At 39.9% G+C, this 21,422-nt stretch overlaps 1 protein-coding gene across 4 annotated transcripts in view; it reads left to right on the top strand.

Moving 5' to 3' along the window:
* The window catches only part of LOC134217600 (protein draper-like), a 102,760-nt gene that overhangs the window by 76,586 nt on the left and 4,752 nt on the right, over positions 1 to 21,422 (top strand). For 2 of the 4 annotated variants that reach the window (XM_062696376.1, XM_062696375.1), the window contains exons 3-8: positions 4,001 to 5,475; positions 18,199 to 18,445; positions 18,528 to 18,998; positions 19,085 to 19,230; positions 19,325 to 19,747; positions 20,158 to 20,853. In XM_062696376.1, the coding sequence (XP_062552360.1) occupies positions 5,031 to 5,475; positions 18,199 to 18,445; positions 18,528 to 18,998; positions 19,085 to 19,230; positions 19,325 to 19,747; positions 20,158 to 20,853 (2,428 nt within the window). In that variant the 5' untranslated portion in view covers positions 4,001 to 5,030. The remainder of the gene's footprint in view (positions 1 to 4,000; positions 5,476 to 18,198; positions 18,446 to 18,527; positions 18,999 to 19,084; positions 19,231 to 19,324; positions 19,748 to 20,157; positions 20,854 to 21,422) is intronic. The other 2 variants (XM_062696378.1, XM_062696379.1) reach the window with 2 other exon arrangements.

Below are 21,422 nucleotides of genomic sequence, written 5' to 3'. Positions count from 1 at the left end.
CCGAGGACATTGATGAATTTCCGGTTTGGGATCGGTAACCCATTGCACACATGTTCGCGGACACTTTTCCCGGCCGCCATGGTGAAGTCGACCAATGAAGCCCACCTATGAACTGCAATAACCGCTGACGCTGTTTGGGTTCGAATACGCGTTCGTGCCGAAATGTCTCCGACGACAAATAGCAGGATGTCGTCCGCGTAGACGCAGATGTAGATGTTCTTCGGTTGGCTATTAGAGACCCTGTTTGTGGCAACCATGAACAGTGTCATCACCAGAACATACCCCTGCTGGACATTGTGAACAAAGGCTAGGATGTTACCAGTAAAACCCCAGTCCACCAGCTGTTTCATCACTAGTGGAGTCGAAGTGCGGTGAAGCACCATCGAAACGTCCAGAGAAACTAGATCGACATCTTTCCTTTGGTCGAAGGCGCTTTGGAGTATTCTTAATCCGGCGAAGTACGAACTGCCCTCATGGCTTTTTTTCCCAGGCGAAAATCGTGTTAGCGGAAACCGAATCTTCGCCAGTCTCGAGCTTTTCACGCAGCCTTCCTTGTTCGGTAAACCAATCTCTCAACGACATTGGATTCACAGGAGGTCAGCGAGATAGGCCGGTAAACAGTGGTGTCATGGGAGCAAATACTATTTTTAGGGATCGGATTGACTTGGCTGAGCCGCCTCTCGTCAGGGAAAGTTTGATCGGTCCAGGCTTGATTAACCAGTTTGAGAAATGCTATTTTTGCGGTAGGGGGAAGGTTTTTAAACATCGGATACCGTACTTCATCTGGATTAGAAGACCTACCTTTGCTTCTGTCGAGAGCGAAGGAAAGCTCGGCGTAAGAAAATGGCTGCTTTAATGGAGAATCTAGTCAGACCGGAGGGACTCGAAAGTTAGGGGCCTGGTGACTATGAGCCTTTGAAAATCGGCTTGGTAGCCACTTACTGATGCGAGTGTTGCAAAATATTCATCAAGTACATAGGCCACCCCCGGCGGATAGAAAATAGTACGGTCTTACGAATCGATGTGAATGGCGGAAATCTACGCTTGCCGCTTAGCGTATTAACTTTCCCCCATGGTTCGGAGGCGGATTGGGCTGGATTTATGTAGTCAAGAAAGTCCTCCAACTGCTTCCACTTGGCGTCCTGGATAACCGTTCGACACTCATAGTGTTTCTGTTTGTAGTTTTGCAAAGCACTTACCTTTCTCGGGTACACAAGGGAAAGCCTCCTGAGCACTCGGAGGGCTTTCCTTCTGGCTTTAACAGCATGCGACGTGTTTCGTCCGACCACCAACAGAGAGATTTGCATCCTGGTCGAGAATAGGTGTAAGAGATGGATAGACCAGCGGCATCGAGTATAATCTTGTAGAAGTCGTAAAGTGTTAGCGGAGTAGTGTACTCTAATGCGCTTCGAGTAGTGCAACACCACGGGGGTTCGACCTTGTATCTCCCCAGGTAGGGTGGTGGGCGTTCGTATCTCCCAAAAGTAGAAAGCGAGAAGGGGTCTTACCAAAGATGTTACTCACATTTTGTTTGATGGCAGGAAGTGTTCCACAAGCGTTCACAATATTAATAGAAATGCTACCTTTGAGACGGTGTCTAACGACTTGGAGGTATTCACTAAACTGAAGAACGTGAAAGGAGTTTTCCCGGAGGGTCCCTATCACCATGGAGTGCCGTATTTTTGTACCTACCGACCTGGAACGATCCATGGAGGCTAGTGAGATGCGGATGACCTTCTAGGGGGTCATAACCCAGGGTGAACTATCATTTTTTAATACCGCCATCGGGAGTGACAATGGGTCTGGGGGTGAGAATGGGTCATCGCTCTCACCGGCATCCTGAAGTTCGTAGAGCAAAATCGTTCAAAAAGGTCTTTTATATTTTAGTCTTCTTGCCCTCAGATACATTCAATCCATTCTAGAAGCATTCTAAGTAGTTGAAACAGTGATCCATTCGCACCCCCATTTGACCTATTGTCACCCCCGACGGCGGTAGTTCTAGGTTCGGCAAATTGTTCCAAAAGCCGTCGATATTCTATTGAACACAAAATTTGACCTTCAGTGGAAGCTTAGGGGTCGGAAAGGGAGCTGGAGTGTTTCCTAGATCCGTACCCGACGCATGTAAGGACGATGATGACGATATGACGATGCATCAGTTGTGTTGCGCAAGGACTTGATTCTTCTGCGTGGCTTCGGCGTTGAACCCTTCTGCCCTTTTCTACTTCTTTTGGAGGATTTATTTGGCCTCCGGTTAAGTACAGCTGTAGTCGAATTTGATTCGCTGGACCTTGTCCTCAGCTCTGTAGCTAAGACAGATTCGACTAAAGATGCCATGCTGAATGTTGTTGTCCTTACTACAGAATTTTAGGATGTCGCACCTCCGGTCTTCGCTGATCGGGTGAATAGTTCCCACAGATGCAGTTGGTGACCTTTCAGCGGACTTTGGAGTGGCCAAAAGACGAACAACTGCATCGGAGAGAGGAAGTAGGGTCGCGTGGGGCTTCACAAGAAACCAAAGAAAATGTACTTCGGTCTTGAGGTTCCGCTGATGGTGAGAACAAGGAGAGGAGTATGAACCCTCTCGTTACCAACTTTCTTCGAGATACGGTGTAACTCCTCTGTTTCATAGTCAATGACATCCCGGTAGTACACAATGTACTTGACTTGCAATTTATCTTTTATACCGCACGAAAAAGGCACCAACACCGTAAAGCGGAATATTCAGGTTTGTTTTTACTAATTTTATTTACCTACTAATTATCTAATACATGCATTCATCTCTTAGGCTAGGTGTTCCGTGTTTTCTTAACACTATTATCCTTATTTGCTATGTTCCATTTTTACTTATTATTAATACATTTCAATTGCCCCTGGCAGTTAGGATTTTTACTCTGGTTGAATTGAACCATGTAGGAATTACAATGTTTTAAACCTAAACTAAACTTAATCTAATTTCTACTAAGGGTACAAGGAGCTAATAGTTGCCATAGAAGATTGCAACGATTTTTGTCTAAAATTGGAAATTGTTTTATTGGACATTTGTTGCAATGTCTCAATATTAGAAATTCTATGAAGTTCATTGGTACTATACCACGGAGGCAACTAAGTTAATTTTGGATCTAGCAGAAGTGCTAAATATTTAGCGTCGCTACACCAATTAATTGGAACCCCATTCATAGCGACAATATGTCTTCTAGAAAGTTTCAAATAAGAAGCATTCGGCTTATGTGGGAAAATTATAAGCTGAGTTTTGGAAGCATTTGCGGAAATTTTCCATTTTTGCAAATAAGTGGAGAAAATATCCAAACTTTTTTGCAATCTACTACAAATGACACGAAGGTTTCGCCCTTTGGCTGAAAGGCCCGTATTATCTGCAAACAAAGATTTTTGACACCCTGGTGGTGTCAGGTAAGTCAGAAGTAAAAATGTTATACAATATGGGCCGCAGTATGCTGCCTTGGGGAACACCAGCTCTTACAGGTGATCTATCAGATTTGGAATTCTGATAGTTTACCTGCAGTGAGCGTTTTTATAAATAATTTTGGATCAGTTTAAAAATGTACAGAGGAAAATTAAAATCCATCAATTTTACAATGAAACCTTCATGCCAAACACTGTCAAATGATTTCTCTATATCAAGAAGAGAAACTTCAGTCGAATGTCCTTCAAATTTGTTGAGTCGCATTAAATTCGTAACTCTTAATAATATTCAGGATTTTATTCGAGTGTTCTGACTACCATATCGAAAAATATCTATTAATACTGATTATTGAATTAGTCTATTGCCAATATGTGAAGAGCATAATGTTATTTTCACATGATTTGATATGAACGTGTAACAAAGTATCCCGGTAAAGTTTCACATTATGCATCATTTGCATGTACTACAACTTGTGCTACTTATCTAAATAGCGATTTCCTGTTTGTCCTATAAATTCTCTGACTGCACAATACAGATAAGTACTAATTGTCTCTATTTTCTAACTCTTCTCTATCGCAGATACTACCAACGGCTAGACGATAGCATGAACTACCGTTATCTACACGCTAATCATCACACACGTCACCCAGCAGCAGTAAATGGATTCACAACGGAGATTGCTGCCAGTAGTTCCAACCACCACTACCCAGTTCAACTAGTGCCACAGTAAACAAAGGATCGAAAGCGTCGAAAGTGAGTCTGCCAATGCAGAGTGCTCGTTCCTCACATAGGACTTCTCATACACTTACTACCACTGAACTGAGCAAAGGCCACGAGACGATAAATCTGTGACAGTTTGTTTTGTTAAGCGTTATCACAGTCTCTCGAGAAAGTTCAAAGTAGTGCATCTTCGTACAGCAGTGGCGGAGCAAATTAAACAATTGCAGCCACTTCAGTGGTCCGTCCTTAGTGGTGTGTTATATGATGGTACAACGCGATATCCCAGTCTATGTTTTGCACACATACACCCTGCGTCCGGCGGAATTTTTCCTTCCTGCTTCGCTTTCGTTCAGAAACCCGTATCAAAACTACATCAGCAAATAGAACGATCGACAATCGCGCACAGTAGCAAGCAGTGATCATCGCCAGTCGGTGATCGATTACGAAACGTGAGAGGTGTTTTTGCGATACCGTGCTGATCGGAAATGAACAGTGCTAAATGATTCATCATACGCAACGCAGATCAACGCAGGTTCTCACTTCGCAACAGCCAACGGTACCAGTCGGAGCTGCGCTGGCGTTTGTTAGGCGACTTATAAATCTATGAATGAAATTGTGCAACGATCGCCAACCCGGCTGCTGGACAGTGGAAAAGTGTGGAATGCAGAACGAAGGAAGCGAGTGTGATTCAAGTGGAAGTGTACGCTATTTACTTTGTTGTGGCAAAGTGTGAGCACAGTTCAATTGATTGCATTTATATGCCAGTAAACAAAAGTATTCGCCAATTTAGTCTAAAGTGATTTAATTACGAAATATCAATCCTGTGAGTGTGGGAGTTTTGCGCGCAAACTGCGGAAGCCCAATTGAAACGACGTATCAAATAGTGAAAATGAAACCCCTACGACTGATGCTAGATGTTAGGACATTAAGTTTAAGTATTTTATGGTTGCTGTTACCCCTCAGTTGTGGATCACAGGTCGACGAGGTGGTCGTGGATGACCAGCTGGATGGGCCAAACGTGTGCAAGGAAGTAGACAAGTATCAACTGTTTGTAACTGCACCGAGGGAAATTACGTATCAGGAGCGATATCAGAAGTGGTGTGTGGCAGTTCCGCCTAGGTGTTCGGCCTATCGAGTGAAGACAAAAATTGTGAATGAAACTTCCAGTGTAACCAAGGAACGCATTCTGAAGAAGTGTTGCGCTGGGTATGAGAAGAATAAGGAAGGCGATCGGTGCGTTCCGGCATGCAGCAATGGATGCAAACATGGAGTGTGCATTGCACCGGATACTTGCCAGTGCAACGAAGGATACGCTGGAAAGATTTGTAATATAAGTAAGTTTCGTTCAAATAAATAATTTACTGTGAATTTCAGTTTTCCAATTTAACTAATGCAAGTCAAAATTAGCAAAAACACAAAACATTACAAAGCTTTTGCAAATATTTTTTACATGATTTGAAAAAGACTAGAGTTGACTATTGGTTTTATTCACATCTGCTAAACGATTATGATGATATTACTGTTTGTACTTAATCAAATTCCTGTATGAAGGAGCAAATGGCTCCATGGGCAGAGACACTCATGCGATATCTAAGGGATGGGCAAATATTTTTTTCCAGAAAAAAGTTCGTAAGTACAAAGGTAATAAAATCAAGCCTACGTTTTCCTCATTTATCCAATTTAGGTGGGTAGAAGAGTTCGCCCTTTTCCCGTAAAATATTAACAAAATGGCAGAAGCACTCTTCCCTTTTTTTTTTTTTTTTTTAATTCTTTATTAAAGTGTTTTTTTAATTTTAAAATTAAGTTCAACACTATTGCACTCTTCCTATCCAAATCGCTTCAACTGGGTTCTCTGTTGGTGTCATGTAATGGTTTCTTGATTAATTATAAATTTTTCATAAAATGAATTGGAAGTACGTTGTCTAAAAAATGGTTAAAATTGGGATACAACAATTGCAGAACGAAACACAGCAGTTGTTCAACACAGCAGGACTTGGATGCAAACATCAATTAGTCGTTTTAGTGCCCCTTAACTTAACTTCCACCTTTAGAATCATTATGGATGTGCTTCTTCGCGTACCCCCTAGGTTGTTTTACTAAAGCTATTTTTAGTTTCGTGCTGTCTAAACGTTAGAAATCTAGACCAACGTATGAAAAGAATTAGAAGGAATTAATTTTGGCTGTTACGCTCTTTTCAAATGTTGTTCTAGAAATAGTCTTAGCACATAATCTAAAAAATGGCATTAATTTAATTATTATTCAAACATCTTTCCGAATTTTGTATTGTCTAACTTTTATCCATCATCAATCATTGAAATTGTTTTTAGGCAACAATTTCTCGACCATTCATGCAGCAACATCCGCTGCTAATCGTTTTACAGTAATCGTCAACAGAAATATTGCTTTAAAATGGCGTGTTTTCTTACACTATCTGCAAGCATCTATGGCAGCATTTCGTCTGTTGCTGTACGAGAAGTTGAATACTTTTTAAGCTGCATTACAGAAATCAATAGCCCATACACAGCTCCGGCAACAAAAATCAAATGTAAACATTTCGGTTTTGACGTTCCATACTAATAAGCTAATAAAAGAAGCAGTATAAGGTTTATTTAAATACTAGTAGACCTGACGAACTTCGTTCCGCCTCAAATTGATGTATTTTGATGTATTCTCTGATTAATTTGTATGGCAGTCCCTCTTCCAGAAGGGAAAGGGTTTTCAAACCACCATAGAAACATATCCAAAACCATTTGTATGAGACCCCCCCCCCTTTCCAAATAGGGGAGGGTCAAACCATCTTAAGAACCTTCCCCGCCCCTCAAAAACAAAACCTCTTCATACAAATTTTCACGTTTGTATATAGATTTGCTGCATTAATTCGAATATTATACATCCTAAAGCCCTCAGTACACTGTTTGTCACGATGACAAATATTTGTCAAGTCAGCCTGAAATCCATGTCGATTTCTAATCAGTCTGATAGTTGTCCGGATAAACTTGACAAATATTTGTCAACATGACAAACAGTGGACTGCGGGCTTAAGGCTGAATGAAAATTATACCTAGCACAAAAATTATTAGTTGGGTTGTTACTCGATTTAAGGATATAATTTTGTTTTGGTAGAATATGGCCAGGTAAAATGTGGTAAAATAGTTTTCAGCTATGTTTCTTATGCGAAACATGTGTCAATAAACGTGTAATGAAGAATGTGAAATTTAAACAATTTCAGTTATAGTACCATATGTAATGCAGGTGGTGTTGTACTGACTGCTTTGAAATAAATTAATTTGATCGAAAATTAGACATTACGTCCCATAAATAAAGATAATTCAATTCAATTCAATTGTTATTGATCGACTTTTCGTCCATTTCGACCTTCTGTCTATTTCTACGTTTTGTCTTTTCGACCTTTTGTTTTTCGGCCATTTGTCATAGATTCAGATAGTAATAGACGGCATAGATCGCATCCAAAAAATATTTTTCATAATGGTGTTAATTTGTTTATTAAAATGTTTAATTTTTGTCTTTAAGAAACTAATACACGGCCGGGTTGTTTTCATAAGAAACTGCGGATATTTTTTAAATGTAAGGGCATTTTTTATCAAAAGTTTTGAAACCCGTTTTTATTCAATTAAATCATTGGCAATAAACCTATATATGTGTGAAATTTAGTATTGTGAATAAAAACAATAGGGGAAGTGCACCGGTTTTGGCCAACTTAGTGCCTATTTTGGCCAACCCTGAAAAATACATATTTTTCCCCAATAATCGATCAGTTTAAAGCAGCGTTGAATCGTGAGGGATATATCTCTTGTTGGAACTAATAAAACCCTTCCAAATTGCTTTATTTTTGGAGTTATTCGCAAAATTGGCCAAATTAGGAACATGGCCAAAACCGGTACAGTTCCCCTTTTTATTTTAAAATTGAAAGGTGATCCATTTTCAAACAGCGGCCTCGGCATTTTTTGATTGAATGAATAGACTTTTACTTCAATGGCTCAAAATGGAACAAAAAAATGAATTTCGTCATTTCATAACCTTGGCATTATGAGTTATTATTAGAGATCCACGTTGAAAAGTTAAATTAAAATGTATTTGTTATGAGGCATTGAGCGTTCGGCTTAGGTGACCCAACTTCTCATCCTACCCTAAATGTTTGAACAAGGTCAGTTTTTTGAAATTCGATGAACAACGTGGTGGAATTAAATGGTATAGAACTAAACTCTAACTCGTCTTATGACAGGTAAAGACATTCTAATAACGTTAAGAAAATTATTTTGAGCTTTTTCGTGGAATGTCATCACTTGTCATAAGACGAGTTTGTACAATCCCATTTGACAGATACGTATTTTGACTTCAACAGTAAGGTCTTCTTGAGGTCGAAATACGTATCTGTCAAGGTACAATTAAGTGGTGTAATTAAATGGGATTGTACAAACTCGTCTTATGACAAGTGATTCAAATAACGTTCTAAAAAAACGATTTTCTTATCTTGGTTCTAATGGTTATTATTATTCCTTCTTTAAAAGTACACATTTACCCGGAATAAGGCAAGACAGTAGATGACCCCTTCTTTAAAAGTATGCATTTGATCAGAATAAGGTAAAATACTAGATGACCCCTTCAAAAGTGCGCAGTCCGGAATAAGGCAAAGCAGTAGATGTCTCCTAAAGTAAGGGGTCGTACACTAATTACGTAAGCACTTATGGGGGGAGGGGGGTCTGACATTTTCTTACGTTCCATATAAATAAAAAATGATTTGTATGGGAAAAATCTTCCAGGGGGGGAGGAGGGACTAATGTTAAGAAGAACAAATGAATTCTACATACATTTTGTGAGTTCTCTGCTACTTTCATTTTCATTTTCATTTTGCAGCGTTTGGTGGGGCAATGAGAGCGCAAGTCAATCCAAAGCTGATAATAGAGAGGGTAATGGCAGAAGAGTCCTTGCAGACCACTTAAACGCCATGGGGTAGGATAAGGATGGGTGAAGTGAGGTTCGGATTTGGAATCGAATCGACAGTAATGCAAAATGTAGTTGAATGCAAACTAGTCAATGATCACAGGCTAAAATGATAATTTCAAGATTTCTAGTACATCGTTTTTCTAGTTATTAAAAGCAATGTTTAAAATGCAATGTCTTCTTTTTTGCCTTGGAAGCAGCTGATGTGATTTGAAAGGCCACTTAGTCATATAGTACAATTATAAGTTATTTAATGTGTTAGCTTTTTGTGACCACATTGAAAACATAAAAAAATATTGCGTATTAGTGTTCTATTTTTTAACTTTTATTTATGTAGAATGAAAATTAATTGACTTTGTTTGCTCTGAGTGTAGGTTATGCGTTCGTCACTTTGTTTACCTAAGTCATTGTTTCGTCAATGTTTTTAAGCTGTGTCGACACTACAAACTCAATGTAAGTTGTATCATGTAAAAGTGGAAACTGCTAAAGAACTTAGTTTGTTCCATTATTTTTTTTTTTGTGAAGGTTGCCTATATCTTTGAACTGTTCTAACAAGTAGCTTTATCGTTGATTAATTACGGTGATTATCTATTAAGCTCTAATCAAGGTCAGCTATAGGATTCACTTTTCGGTGGCAAACTAAAGCTTCATCACGCCTATTGCCTATCTATTTGTAAAAATTATCGAGAATGAAGCCGTTATAAGATTGTTCATATACCATCATTATAATGTGTGGTATTTTTTATTATTGCTCTTCAAAGTGAGGCATAACAAAATAAAACTGGCACCACGTTCCTAGTTTTGAAAAAACTTCTACTCAGTGAATTCTGCAGTCGATTCCCTACGAATGTCTTGAATACTTTGTTTTTCAATAAATGCCTAGCTAGCTAAATGTAAGCGTGGATACGACTCAGCGCCACAGGGAACGCATCAGAAAAGTATTGACGAAAAGAAAAGAACTCACATCATTATCACTGATGAAAAAGGCTCCAAGACACGATGTCCGTTGGATCACATGCAAATGCCGTAAATTAGTGCGTCAATGCCAGATATGTAACGCGGCACCAAACAAAAATAGTCAACATGTGATACCACCACGACAGGATATGTTTTTTTGTTGCCATCTCAGTGCTAATGGCGTAAGCCGACCCACCGCGGCAAGGTAACATATCCGAGGGGAAGGACATACATTTTGTGAGATCTCTGCTACTGCTGTAAAAATGTCAGGTTGTGCAGTGTAAGTTGAACTGTGATTTACCACTTCTGTTACCACCATGTTAATTACCATGCAGGAATAAAACCAAAACGGCAATTCCTGCATTCAAAAATGTTGGGTAACTAGCAAATCCCGTACCGACTTCTTCTAGCTTTTTCTTTAAACATCAGCTTTTTTTTTAATTTTATTATTCTACAAAAAAAATCAGCACTATCTCAATACTCTCCGTTAATTCAGACTCATTTGAAGCTTCATGTTCGATTAGATCTCGTGAATGACAGTTTGATTGGTGACCTGTCAGTGACTTCGCTAGACGCCAGATGTCTCCTACTTCAATAAGACAGAAGCACCGTCTTCAAAAGTACGCATTTGCCCGTAACAAGGCAGATAAGTAGATGACTTTTTCTTTAAAAGTACGCATTTGCACGGAACAAGGCAGATGAGTATATGATTCCTTTTCTATGTGTACGCTCGGAATATAAAATTACATAAAATTTCCCCTTATAATGCGAAAGATGAAATCACTCCTACTTCAAACGTACGCATTTGCTTGGAAGAATTCTTATGGGTAGATCATTCCTTCATTTAAAGCAAGAATAAATGACTACTTCTTTAAAAAAATGCATTTGTCACGAATAAGGCATTTACCCGTAATTAGGTGAAAAGGTAAATTACTTCTTAAAACACGCATGTACAATAAGACAGATGACTCTTATAAAGCACGCGTTTGCCTAGAGTTTTTATCAATCGTCTATGACGAGTTAAATAACTCCATTTAATTCCACCAATTATTTCGATATCTTTGCGTATTTCTACCACAACTGTGTGGTCGTTTTCAGTGTCTCGTACTTGACTCGACTCGAGTCAATACTTACTTGATACTTGATGGGCTACAGCTCTTCGATGAACCTACGCCGAATGGAGTATCCTTCTCCACTGGACTCGATCCTGGGCCAATCGCTTCCAGTCGCCCTGAACATTGAGCGCCCTCAGGTCCTCTTCAACTGCAAAAAGCCATCGTGTACGCGGCCTTCCACGAAGCCTGCGGCCTCTTCCGGGTTCTCTACTAAATATTATCTTCGCTTGACGTTCTTCCGGCATACGAACAACGTGACCAGCCCACCGTAGTCTGCCGTGTTGTATAAGATTAAAATATCCAGCCCTTTGTACACCTGGTTCAATTCGTGATTCATGCGACGCCGCCAGATACCGTTCTCCTGTTTACCGCCGAGTATTGTCCGCAGCACCTTACGCTCAAACACTCCGAGAGCTCTCCGATCAGCCTCCTTTAACGTCCATGTCTCATGGCCGTATAAAGCCACCGGAAGAATCAGAGTAGTATACAGCGCGAGTTTTGTTTTCGTTTGCAGACTACGGGACTTAAGCTGGTTACGAAGTCCGTAATAAGCCCTATTTGCAGCTGCAATACGCCTTTTCACCTCGCGGGTAACATCATTATCGCACGTCACTAATGTTCCAAGATACACAAATTCTTCTACCACTTCAAATTTTTCACCATCCAGCACTATTTCGCTACCACCACCACTAATGAACCCACGTTGATTGCCAGCGACCATGTACTTCGTTTTGCTGGTATTGATCGTGAGTCCAATCCTCGCTGTCTCCCTCTTAAAAGGCGCAAAAGCCTCTTCCACGGCACGGCGATCAATTCCGATAATATCGATATCGTCCGCAAATCCCAGGAGCATATGCGATTTAGTGATAATGGTACCGCTTCTTTGCACACCAGCTCTCCTAATCGCTCCCTCGAGTGCTATATTGAACAGTAGGTTCGAGAGTGCATCACCCTGTTTTAATCCATCTAAGGTAGCAAATGACGTCGATATTTCATCCGCAACCCTTACACTTGATTTCGATCCGTCCAACGTTATACGAATCAGCCGTATCAGTTTCGCCGGAAAACCATGTTCAAGCATAATTTGCCATAATTCATTCCGTTTCACTGAATCGTACGCCGCCTTGAAATCAATAAACAGATGATGTGTCTGCAAGTTGTACTCCCGGAATTTATCAAGGATTTGTCTCAGGGTAAACATTTGATCCGTCGTTGATCGGCCCTCACGAAAACCCGCTTGGTATTCGCCGACGAAGGACTCTTCAAGCGGTCTCAATCTGTTGAACAGAATACGGGACGTAATTTTGTACGCCGAATTAAGGAGGGTTATTCCTCGGTAATTGGCGCACTCCAGTCTGTGCCCTTTCTTAAAGAGAGGGCAAATGAGGCCGTCCAACCAGCTAGCAGGCATTTCCTCGAGTCAATACATTCCACTAAAAAGAGCTTTAAATATTTTTTCTAGAGTTTTTATAATTCTTTTAATTTTTTTGACAAATGGCCCTTAAACCATTGTGATAATTTTTGTTTTTATGCTGAACCATTTTTTGTGACCGGCGCAACGTGGTAGAAAATACTTCATAACCGGCCCATAAGTTTATCTATGTGACTCGAGAAGCTTTCTTCATTTAATTTAATTATAAATACTGTAGGATATCATTGGTTTAAAAAAAGTCTGGTAATCGAACCCTTCACTTTATGTGTTCCAATAATTCCTTTCATTCGTATTTGAAACAAAAAATAATATTTTACCTATTTTGATATGACTGGATGGGGTGACACGAGTGACCCAATGAAACGAAAGGTTGATGTGGAACACCGCGTTTTCACGGAAAGTGTTGCTGTGTTGCAGGAATGTAATCTGAACGACATTACGAAATTAAGCATCCTACGAAATACGATATTTACACTGAAGTAGGAAAATAACAAATAATGAATCGTCATTAAGTTAATAAACTTTATCAATGCAAGGGATCCACAACCAACAATTCTAAATGATGTTGACGGAAATGGAAGCAAAATATAGTAATTTGCTGTATTATTGCAAAGTTGGTTGACTGAACCGTAGACTCGACTCGAAACGAGCAAACCATGCAAACTTGATACGAAAGAGCTGTCGAAAGCTGTCGATGCGCAATGAGGCCCCAGGCTTGAGATTTTATTCTCTTCGAAACAAAATCGCACTATTTTTACAAAATAAAGGAAACCCAATGCCCAAACTGAATGATGCTGAATGGGCGAGTGACTTTGCTTTTTTGGTAGATATTACCAAACATCTCATTGGCTTGAACATAAAGCTTCAAGGCACGGATCAACACGTCGAAAATTTATTCTCCAACATTGGAGCTTTAGAAAAGAATTTGGCACGAAACATTTAAGCACAGTTTGTTGCTGAAAATTGGTACATTTCCCTCATATAGCTGATTTTGTAGAACAATGTTCTAAAAAACATCCAATTTCTCAACACAACCATTTTCTCAACACCGTTTTATAATTATAATCGGATCAGTGGCGTCGCGTAATCTCACTTTTTACCTGTGCACTGACGATAAAAATGAAAATTTCGATATTTCTGCAGTCCAAATTGAAAATAAAATTATCAGAATCATTTAAACTAATCAAAATCTAGTTATTCTATACATTTCCGCACAAAAAATCCTTAAATTTTAATCCAGCGCACAGGTAGATTGAGGTTAGGGAAACGCCATTGAATCGGATAAATACGATATGTTTCAAATAGAGATTATCAACATCCAATACAACGACGAGCTCAAATCTAAATTTCAGATTTCAAATAAATATCTCTCATTACAAGAATAAAAACAGTAAAAAACTTCGAATCTTGTTTGCGAATTTTGGTCACCGATTGCGAAAACAATATGCGTTGATTATTCGAGAGTAGACAACAATTTCATGTTTCTTATTGAGTTTTCAACCAAAAGACCTGTAACGTAAAAGAATGATTTTTTAAACGCAATTCAAAATTGCCGAGTATTTTGTTAAGCAGATGTTAATTCTGAAAATTGGCCCGTGGCTTGAACAGGTTAGGCAGGCCTGAGCTAATTGGACTTTATGCCAAATAGCCCCTGATCAACTAATCAACTAATGCCGTTCATAAGATACGCTACTTTTGACTCAGCAGCGGTGTTCCCCCTAATGTCGCATTGACCAGGGATGGACTTGACGGCAGCGGCTCCAGCAGAGAATATGCCACATTGACAGGCCAGGCTGGCCGATCTAGTCAGGTAGACGCCAAAACCGATGCCTTTGGCGGTATAGCGGATTTCATGGTTCCGGAAACGTGTTTCTGTAAGCTCGTGTGCCGGTCACGTTCCTATAGGATCCGTTCAGCCTCATCGAGGGGAGGGATCCTGTGCTCTCCTGAGAAGGCGCCGGACGGTACAAGGACCGATGACGAAAAGGGAAACAAGTAGCCGGAGGTGCATGGAAGAAGAGGCTATACGAACGTAGTTGTTGAAAATATGCGACAGGACGCTTCTACGTGTGGAGCAGGTGAGCCAAATGTCATAGAGGAAATTGATATCTATCGTGGCTTGGCCTACCTTTAACCTGGTAACCTGGGTTATTATTTTATTTCATCAAATTGATGCAGGTCTCACAGGGTGGTCTCACACGTTGACTGGCTACACACCGTTCATGACAATGAGAAAAAGGGTCATTGCCAGAACCGACCCTTGGGGTACACCAGTCTCTTCAGCAAATTCCTTGAAAACGGTGCCACAATAGCATCTGGAAGGTTCGTCCGGTGCGAAAGTTCTTTATGAATTCATGTTGCCGCTAACGCCACATTCTTGGAGCTTGCAATAAAGCAATGACGTCCAGATCATGTTAACGGCTTTACCTATATCCAAGTAATTAAGTCAACATGCTTACATTCTTGATAGGGGTTCTGAAGCACGTTACCCAGGTTGGCGAAACAGGTTTTTCAGAGCTTTATTTCTGTGATTTTTGATATGAAGGTAGAATAAATTCATCACAATGGCAAAACAGGTGCTTGTGACATATTCTGAACGAAAGGCTTGCTGCTAGTAGCCGAACTTTCCATCGACTTCTTATTTTTCTCTGAGGCGGCGATGGACCATCCGCAATGGCCAATGACCATACAGGAGGAAGAGGACGTATATACCCCAACTCATCCGGTCCAGATGCAAGTGGTTGGCGCAGCTTAATGGAGATCTCCGCGTGACAAGTACAGCCATCGATCTGGTTGCGGAGATCGTTGCTTGTCTTCTTCGACATCTTTTTCACATTCAATATATCTAGAATGTGGGAATTCAAGATCAGCTCACACGTCGTTAAATCGTTCCTCCAAAATGCTCACTTCACGACAGTTGCTGTTCTGTTGTAGGAGTTACACCAACTGCAGGGTGGCCACCGAACCGGGAAAAACGGGAAAAGCGGGAAAAAGACGGGAAATTGAAGTCGCCGGGAAAAAAAGCGGGAAAAACCGGGAATTCATGGCATGAACCGGGAAAAAATAAATTTTTGACAACTTTCATTCAGAATTCTTCAAAGTTTTGAATGAAGTTGATACAAAAGGGAAACTGAGTTATTTGATTTTAGTACATAATGTGTGAGGTATAAAAAAATAAGTAGATCTTTTTCCCAGATCCAGTTTGTGTTGTCACTAGATCATTTTGATTTCAATTCCGAGAAAGCGGCTTTTTGACTGACTTGTGTGATATTTTGTACGTAAAAGGAAACGGAAATTATTTCAAATCAATTCGTGTGTACATTTGTTGTAGGATATCCTCAGTTATGGGGTTGAGAGATATCCTATAGTATAGGACCTATACGATTTATGGTCAATTAAATCTGTTAAAGAAAAACTTGGGCAAAAATATGAGTACTTTTTTGGCGCTTGGTGTGATTTGGTAAAACCCCGGCCATATGTCATAAATATTATGTTATAAAGCATAAATGCATAGAATCGAATATCGAAATATTCATTCTTTCGAATGAATGTTATTCTTCTAATCTCCAAGCTTGCCTTTGTACTTCTGTTATTTGTATGTAATTTCCATTTGCACAGAATTCGAAAAAAAATATGATAATGGTAGATAATATATATTTTAACACATGTTCAAGGGTTGTTTGGAATTATTTTTGAGAATTCTACAAATCATTTAAAATGGTAATTTTAATACTACGTGAATATGTCTGTAATATTGTAAAGAGTAAAATATCTTTAGTTTAGTATTTTTCCAGAACTAACGTAATGTAATATGAGGTTATGATGATGAAAGAGGTACTCTAAGATAGTTTTCTAATTTGTTACACGGGAATTAATGAATAAGTTCCAAAGCATAGGACATTTCAATATAGTAATATTGAATTAGGACGTTCAAAGTTTTTAATAAAAAATCCAAGATTTACTTTCTAGACATTAATTCTAGGAATTCAAAAAGTAAAATTGAATAAATTACGAATCGAATGTTTTGATTGCCCAAAATGTGTTAAAATCTTTTTTAGAAATCTGAATAATTATTTTGATCGAAAACGAAGATTGTCAATCTGTGTTCAAATTAGTTGTTTAAAAATTCTGTAGATTTTTAATAAAGTAATGTCCATTACTATAATGAGGTTATACAGTGATTTATTACTTTATTGCTAAGTTTAACTGTGATTGAATTTAATTTACGTTATAAGAAAGAACTGTGTCTTTCCTCATGATTGATTGCACCATCACCGGAATAAATTGTGAGTTGTCTAAACTTTGAACAATGCTAAATCAAACATGAAAATACACTTAACTTATCTGTAACTTAATTAAAACAAACAATTCAATTTTGAAAGACGCATTGAAGTTACATGGTAAAAAATATGCAACTTAATGATTTTGTTTCGTGTATGCAACATTCTGTGCTTGTTTGTTTTCAAATGCCAAACGCGTACTGTATTGCAATGGTAATGAAACATTGATCACAATTCGAACGTTTTTCACATCTTGATTTAACTTTTTCGTGCTTTGATGTTTTTCCAATGCCTTCAAATAAAACTGAATAGGAACAAGGTGCTTTTTGGAAGATGTTGCATGTGCTACTTGGGCACATAATTTTGCGATAATTTAAAAAGCTCCATCAGTTAGGAAGCTATTCTTTGAAATAGCCTGAATAAGATCAAACCGAGAGCTGAACATTAAAAAGATGTCGGCTATACTATAAGATACTATACGTTTTATTGCTTTCTGTAAACATTATGCTCTAAGAAGGAAGAAGCATACTAGACTGACATGTAATTTCCATTGGCACTGTCAGAAACTAACGAAAGTTGTGCATCCAAGAAAATACAAATAATCTGCAACTAATAAAAAAATCAAATCATTGTAATTAGGTGCCAATGTAGAATTTGATTAAATATTGATATTGATTAAATGCCGGTTAACACTAACTACATGGCACAATTTCAGTGTGCCTTGTGATAAAACTATTTTCGCATAACACGTTGTTGGTAGTTTAATGTACATCTATTTCAAAGGTTCGTTACAAATTATCAGTTGCTTCGATATAAAACTGACCTCCAGTTTGGTCAGAAAATAAAATATCAGTTTGGTCAGAAAATAAAGTATTAAAACTCTTACCTTGATTTTTTCAAGTTAAATTAAAACCGGGAAAATTTAACAAAAAATACCGGGAAAAGCGGGAAAAAACCGGGAATTCGAAAATCGAATTTCAGTGGCCACCCTGCAACTGCATCCCAGTGAATTTTTCAAAATCATGTAACTTAAAAGCGTTCGAATCCACTGTACATTGTTCATCTCCAATCAAAGGTAGACAGAGGAATACAAAACGAGTAGAACAGAAGTATCGCCTGCTGTGGAATTCTTTTTGAGTTGTAGTCAGGTTGGGCCCAGAATTTTTCTTTTGATGTTTCGTGATGTTTCTATAAAACGACGATTGGCTAAAAAGGTTTAATTGAAAAATAAAACAAAAATTATTTAGTATCTCTGTAACTTGATTCTGATGGTGGCGATTTTTAACGTAAAAATAATCTTCTTTTCTTCAGATTGTCCACCAAACCGTTGGGGATCCGACTGCAACCAGCTGTGCCTGTGCAAGAACAACTCGACCTGTAACGCCCAGGATGGAAGCTGCGCTTGTCAAAAGGGCTACCGGGGCGACCAGTGCGAATACCAGTGTTCGTCCGATCGTTTCGGGCAGGACTGTGCCGAGGTTTGCCAATGTCAGAACGGGGGCAAATGCGATCCGGTTTCCGGGGAATGTTACTGCGCACCTGGCTTCACTGGACCGTTGTGAGTGTTTGATTTTGATTTTCGGTGTTAATTGCATTGGAACGTTGGTGTTAATCGGTTGGACCTATTTTTTTTGTTTCAGGTGCGCTCAGAGGTGTCCAGAGGGTAAGCACGGCGAGCAATGTCGTTCGGATTGCCGTTGTCAGAATGGTGGAAGCTGCGATTCTCAGACGGGTGAGTGTATTTGTCCAGCCGGTTATACCGGATCCGTATGTGCTAATCGCTGCCAGGGCCAAACATACGGACTGCGATGCGAGCAAAAGTGTGAGTGCTTCAATGGTGCGGATTGTAATCACGTGACGGGGGAGTGCATATGCGCACCTGGATTTATGGGGGCAAAGTGTTTGGACTCCTGTCCGCATAACACCCACGGATACAACTGCTCGGAGGAGTGCAGGTGTTTGAACGGAGCTGTCTGTGACTCGGCTACTGGCAAGTGCTCATGTTCCGCCGGGTGGATGGGAGCCGATTGCGGGTTAAGGATGTGTCCGGATGATCGTTTCGGAGGGAACTGCCTGGGGCAATGCGAATGCGTTGTGAATAACACCAAGTTGTAGGTTTTTCTGTGGACTAGATATTGTTCAGTTGGTTTTGATTTTGCATTCTGTTTGTTTGTTTTGATTTTATGTTGGAATAAAGATGCCATCCATGGACTGGAAAGTGCCTCTGCAATCCTGGTTGGAGTAGTATGCTTTGCGACAGACCATGTCCGTTCCTGCGATATGGACAAGACTGCCTAATTCACTGCAACTGCAAGAACAATTCGCCATGCAATCATATCGACGGTATGGAGATTTTTTGTTTTTTTTTTATTCTAAATGATTTTGTTGTTTGAGTTTTTGTTTCTGGTTTGACGTCCAACTGATTTTTCCTCACCAGGAACTTGTAATTGCATTGCTGGTTACGACGGAGAGAGCTGCGAAGAACAATGCAGTAATGGAACCTATGGTCAAAATTGCAGCCAAACGTGTGAATGCATGAATGGTGCCACGTGTGCCCCGGAGACAGGTCAATGTTTCTGTGCCCCTGGGTGGCAAGGAATTCGTTGTGATCGCCCGTGCGACACACAACACTACGGAAAGGATTGCACCGAACGATGCAACTGTTCGAACAATGGTGTTTGTAATCCAGTTAATGGTCAGTGTACTTGCCCGGCCGGCTGGACCGGAGAGCGGTGTGACAAGAAGTGTGAATCGGGACGGTTTGGGCAGAATTGTTCACAGAGCTGTGATTGCAGTTTGGAGCACAGCCATGCTTGTAACGCAACTACGGGAAAATGTATCTGCAAATCGGATTGGGGTGGTGAGTTGCGGCTTTTTGCACTTCCAGATGTTTATCGCACTCTGTCACTAACCAGAATTTCTCTCTTCGAATCTTACTTCATCATCATCTAACATGAAATGGGATTGGATTTGGTCTGCGAAGAATCATATGGTATAATAATGTCTAAATAAATCACCTTTCCAACATGCATCATAATTCACATCATTGTACTCACCAACTTAACTGTTAGGCAGTATATTGGGATGATCCTAATTATATGTGTTACAAATTTTCAAACCATCTGCAACGGTTTAAATTTCGAATGTATATCATGGATTATATTCCAAGATTCGGAACATTATTCAGCTTTGTATACATACATCATCAAATGTGTTCATGTTTTAATTTCAAATGGTAAGACGACCAATTAAACCCAATTTTTTTTCTAGGTGTTCGCTGTGAAAGCCGATGTCCGCTAGGCTACTACGGTGAATCCTGTAACGAAATATGCACCTGCCACAACAATTCGTCTTGTGATCCGATCACCGGTGAATGTATATGCTCTCGTGGCTGGACTGGTCCCACGTGTAACGAACCTTGCCCGGATGGATATTTTGGACACGGATGCAAGGAACGATGTCCGGTTTCCAACACGACGTGCGATCATATAACTGGGAAATACTCCTGCCCGCCGGGATATATTGGAACTACCTGTGAACATCCGTGCCCTTCTGGTACGTACGGAAACGAGTGTCGGCATAATTGCACTTGCAAAAACGGCGGAGAGTGCTCTCATGAAACGGGAACTTGTCAGTGCCCGCCAGGTTGGACAGGTGCCAATTGCGAAGAAGTTTGCCCGGATGGTTTCTATGGGGTGAACTGCAATCAAAAGTGCAACTGTAAGAACAAAGCCAAGTGCCGGAAGAATGATGGTCAGTGCATTTGTGATCCCGGCTGGATGGGAAATCGTTGCGACGAAGTTTGTCCAGAGGGCTTCTACGGGAATCACTGCATGGAGTCGTGCAAGTGCCCAATTGGTAATTTTGCATGTCACGCGGCGCGGGGATGCGTGTGCAGTGTTGGATACTACGGAGAAAAATGCGACGTATCTCGGGCCGAAGCGAAGGTGCTGCCACAAGAAGAAAGTAAGTAAACAAATATTTGTCTGTTTTCTCGATAATTATTTGACAATAATTTTTCTAATTCTACAAGATTCAACTACTGATCTTCTGGGTATTTATAATGAAGAAAATAATACTGACACTAACATTGTCTCAGATACGACTACTGTAGATGATTTTTTGAATGTCAATCCGACTTCAAGTGTTGAAGATTTTGGTCAACCTTTGGATGATTATATTCATTCAGCAGATGAAATACGTAATAAATATGACATGAACGTATCTACTACTGAGCATATACACCTTGATGGAAATGTTGAAAATTCTGATTGGACAACGCAATCGGAGAACGACATAACATTAGTCTTAGATCCCGTTTCTCAGGCAAATTCAGAATTGGAATTGACCAGTCCAGCTTCTTTCATTCAATTAGAAGTGGTCACTACCGAAAATTTATCAAATTACATTTTTGTGACAACTGCATCATCGTCGAATACGGTGGATGATTCTCAGCAAATCTCAACGCCACATTATTGTGATTCAGCGCCAGTCGGACAAGACGTAACCACGGGTGGTTATGATTGGCGACTACA

Source organism: Armigeres subalbatus, chromosome 2 (assembly GCF_024139115.2).
Source record: "Armigeres subalbatus isolate Guangzhou_Male chromosome 2, GZ_Asu_2, whole genome shotgun sequence".
Taxonomy (NCBI): Eukaryota; Metazoa; Arthropoda; class Insecta; order Diptera; family Culicidae; genus Armigeres; species Armigeres subalbatus.
This window is presented reverse-complemented; position numbering and strand designations above follow the sequence as displayed.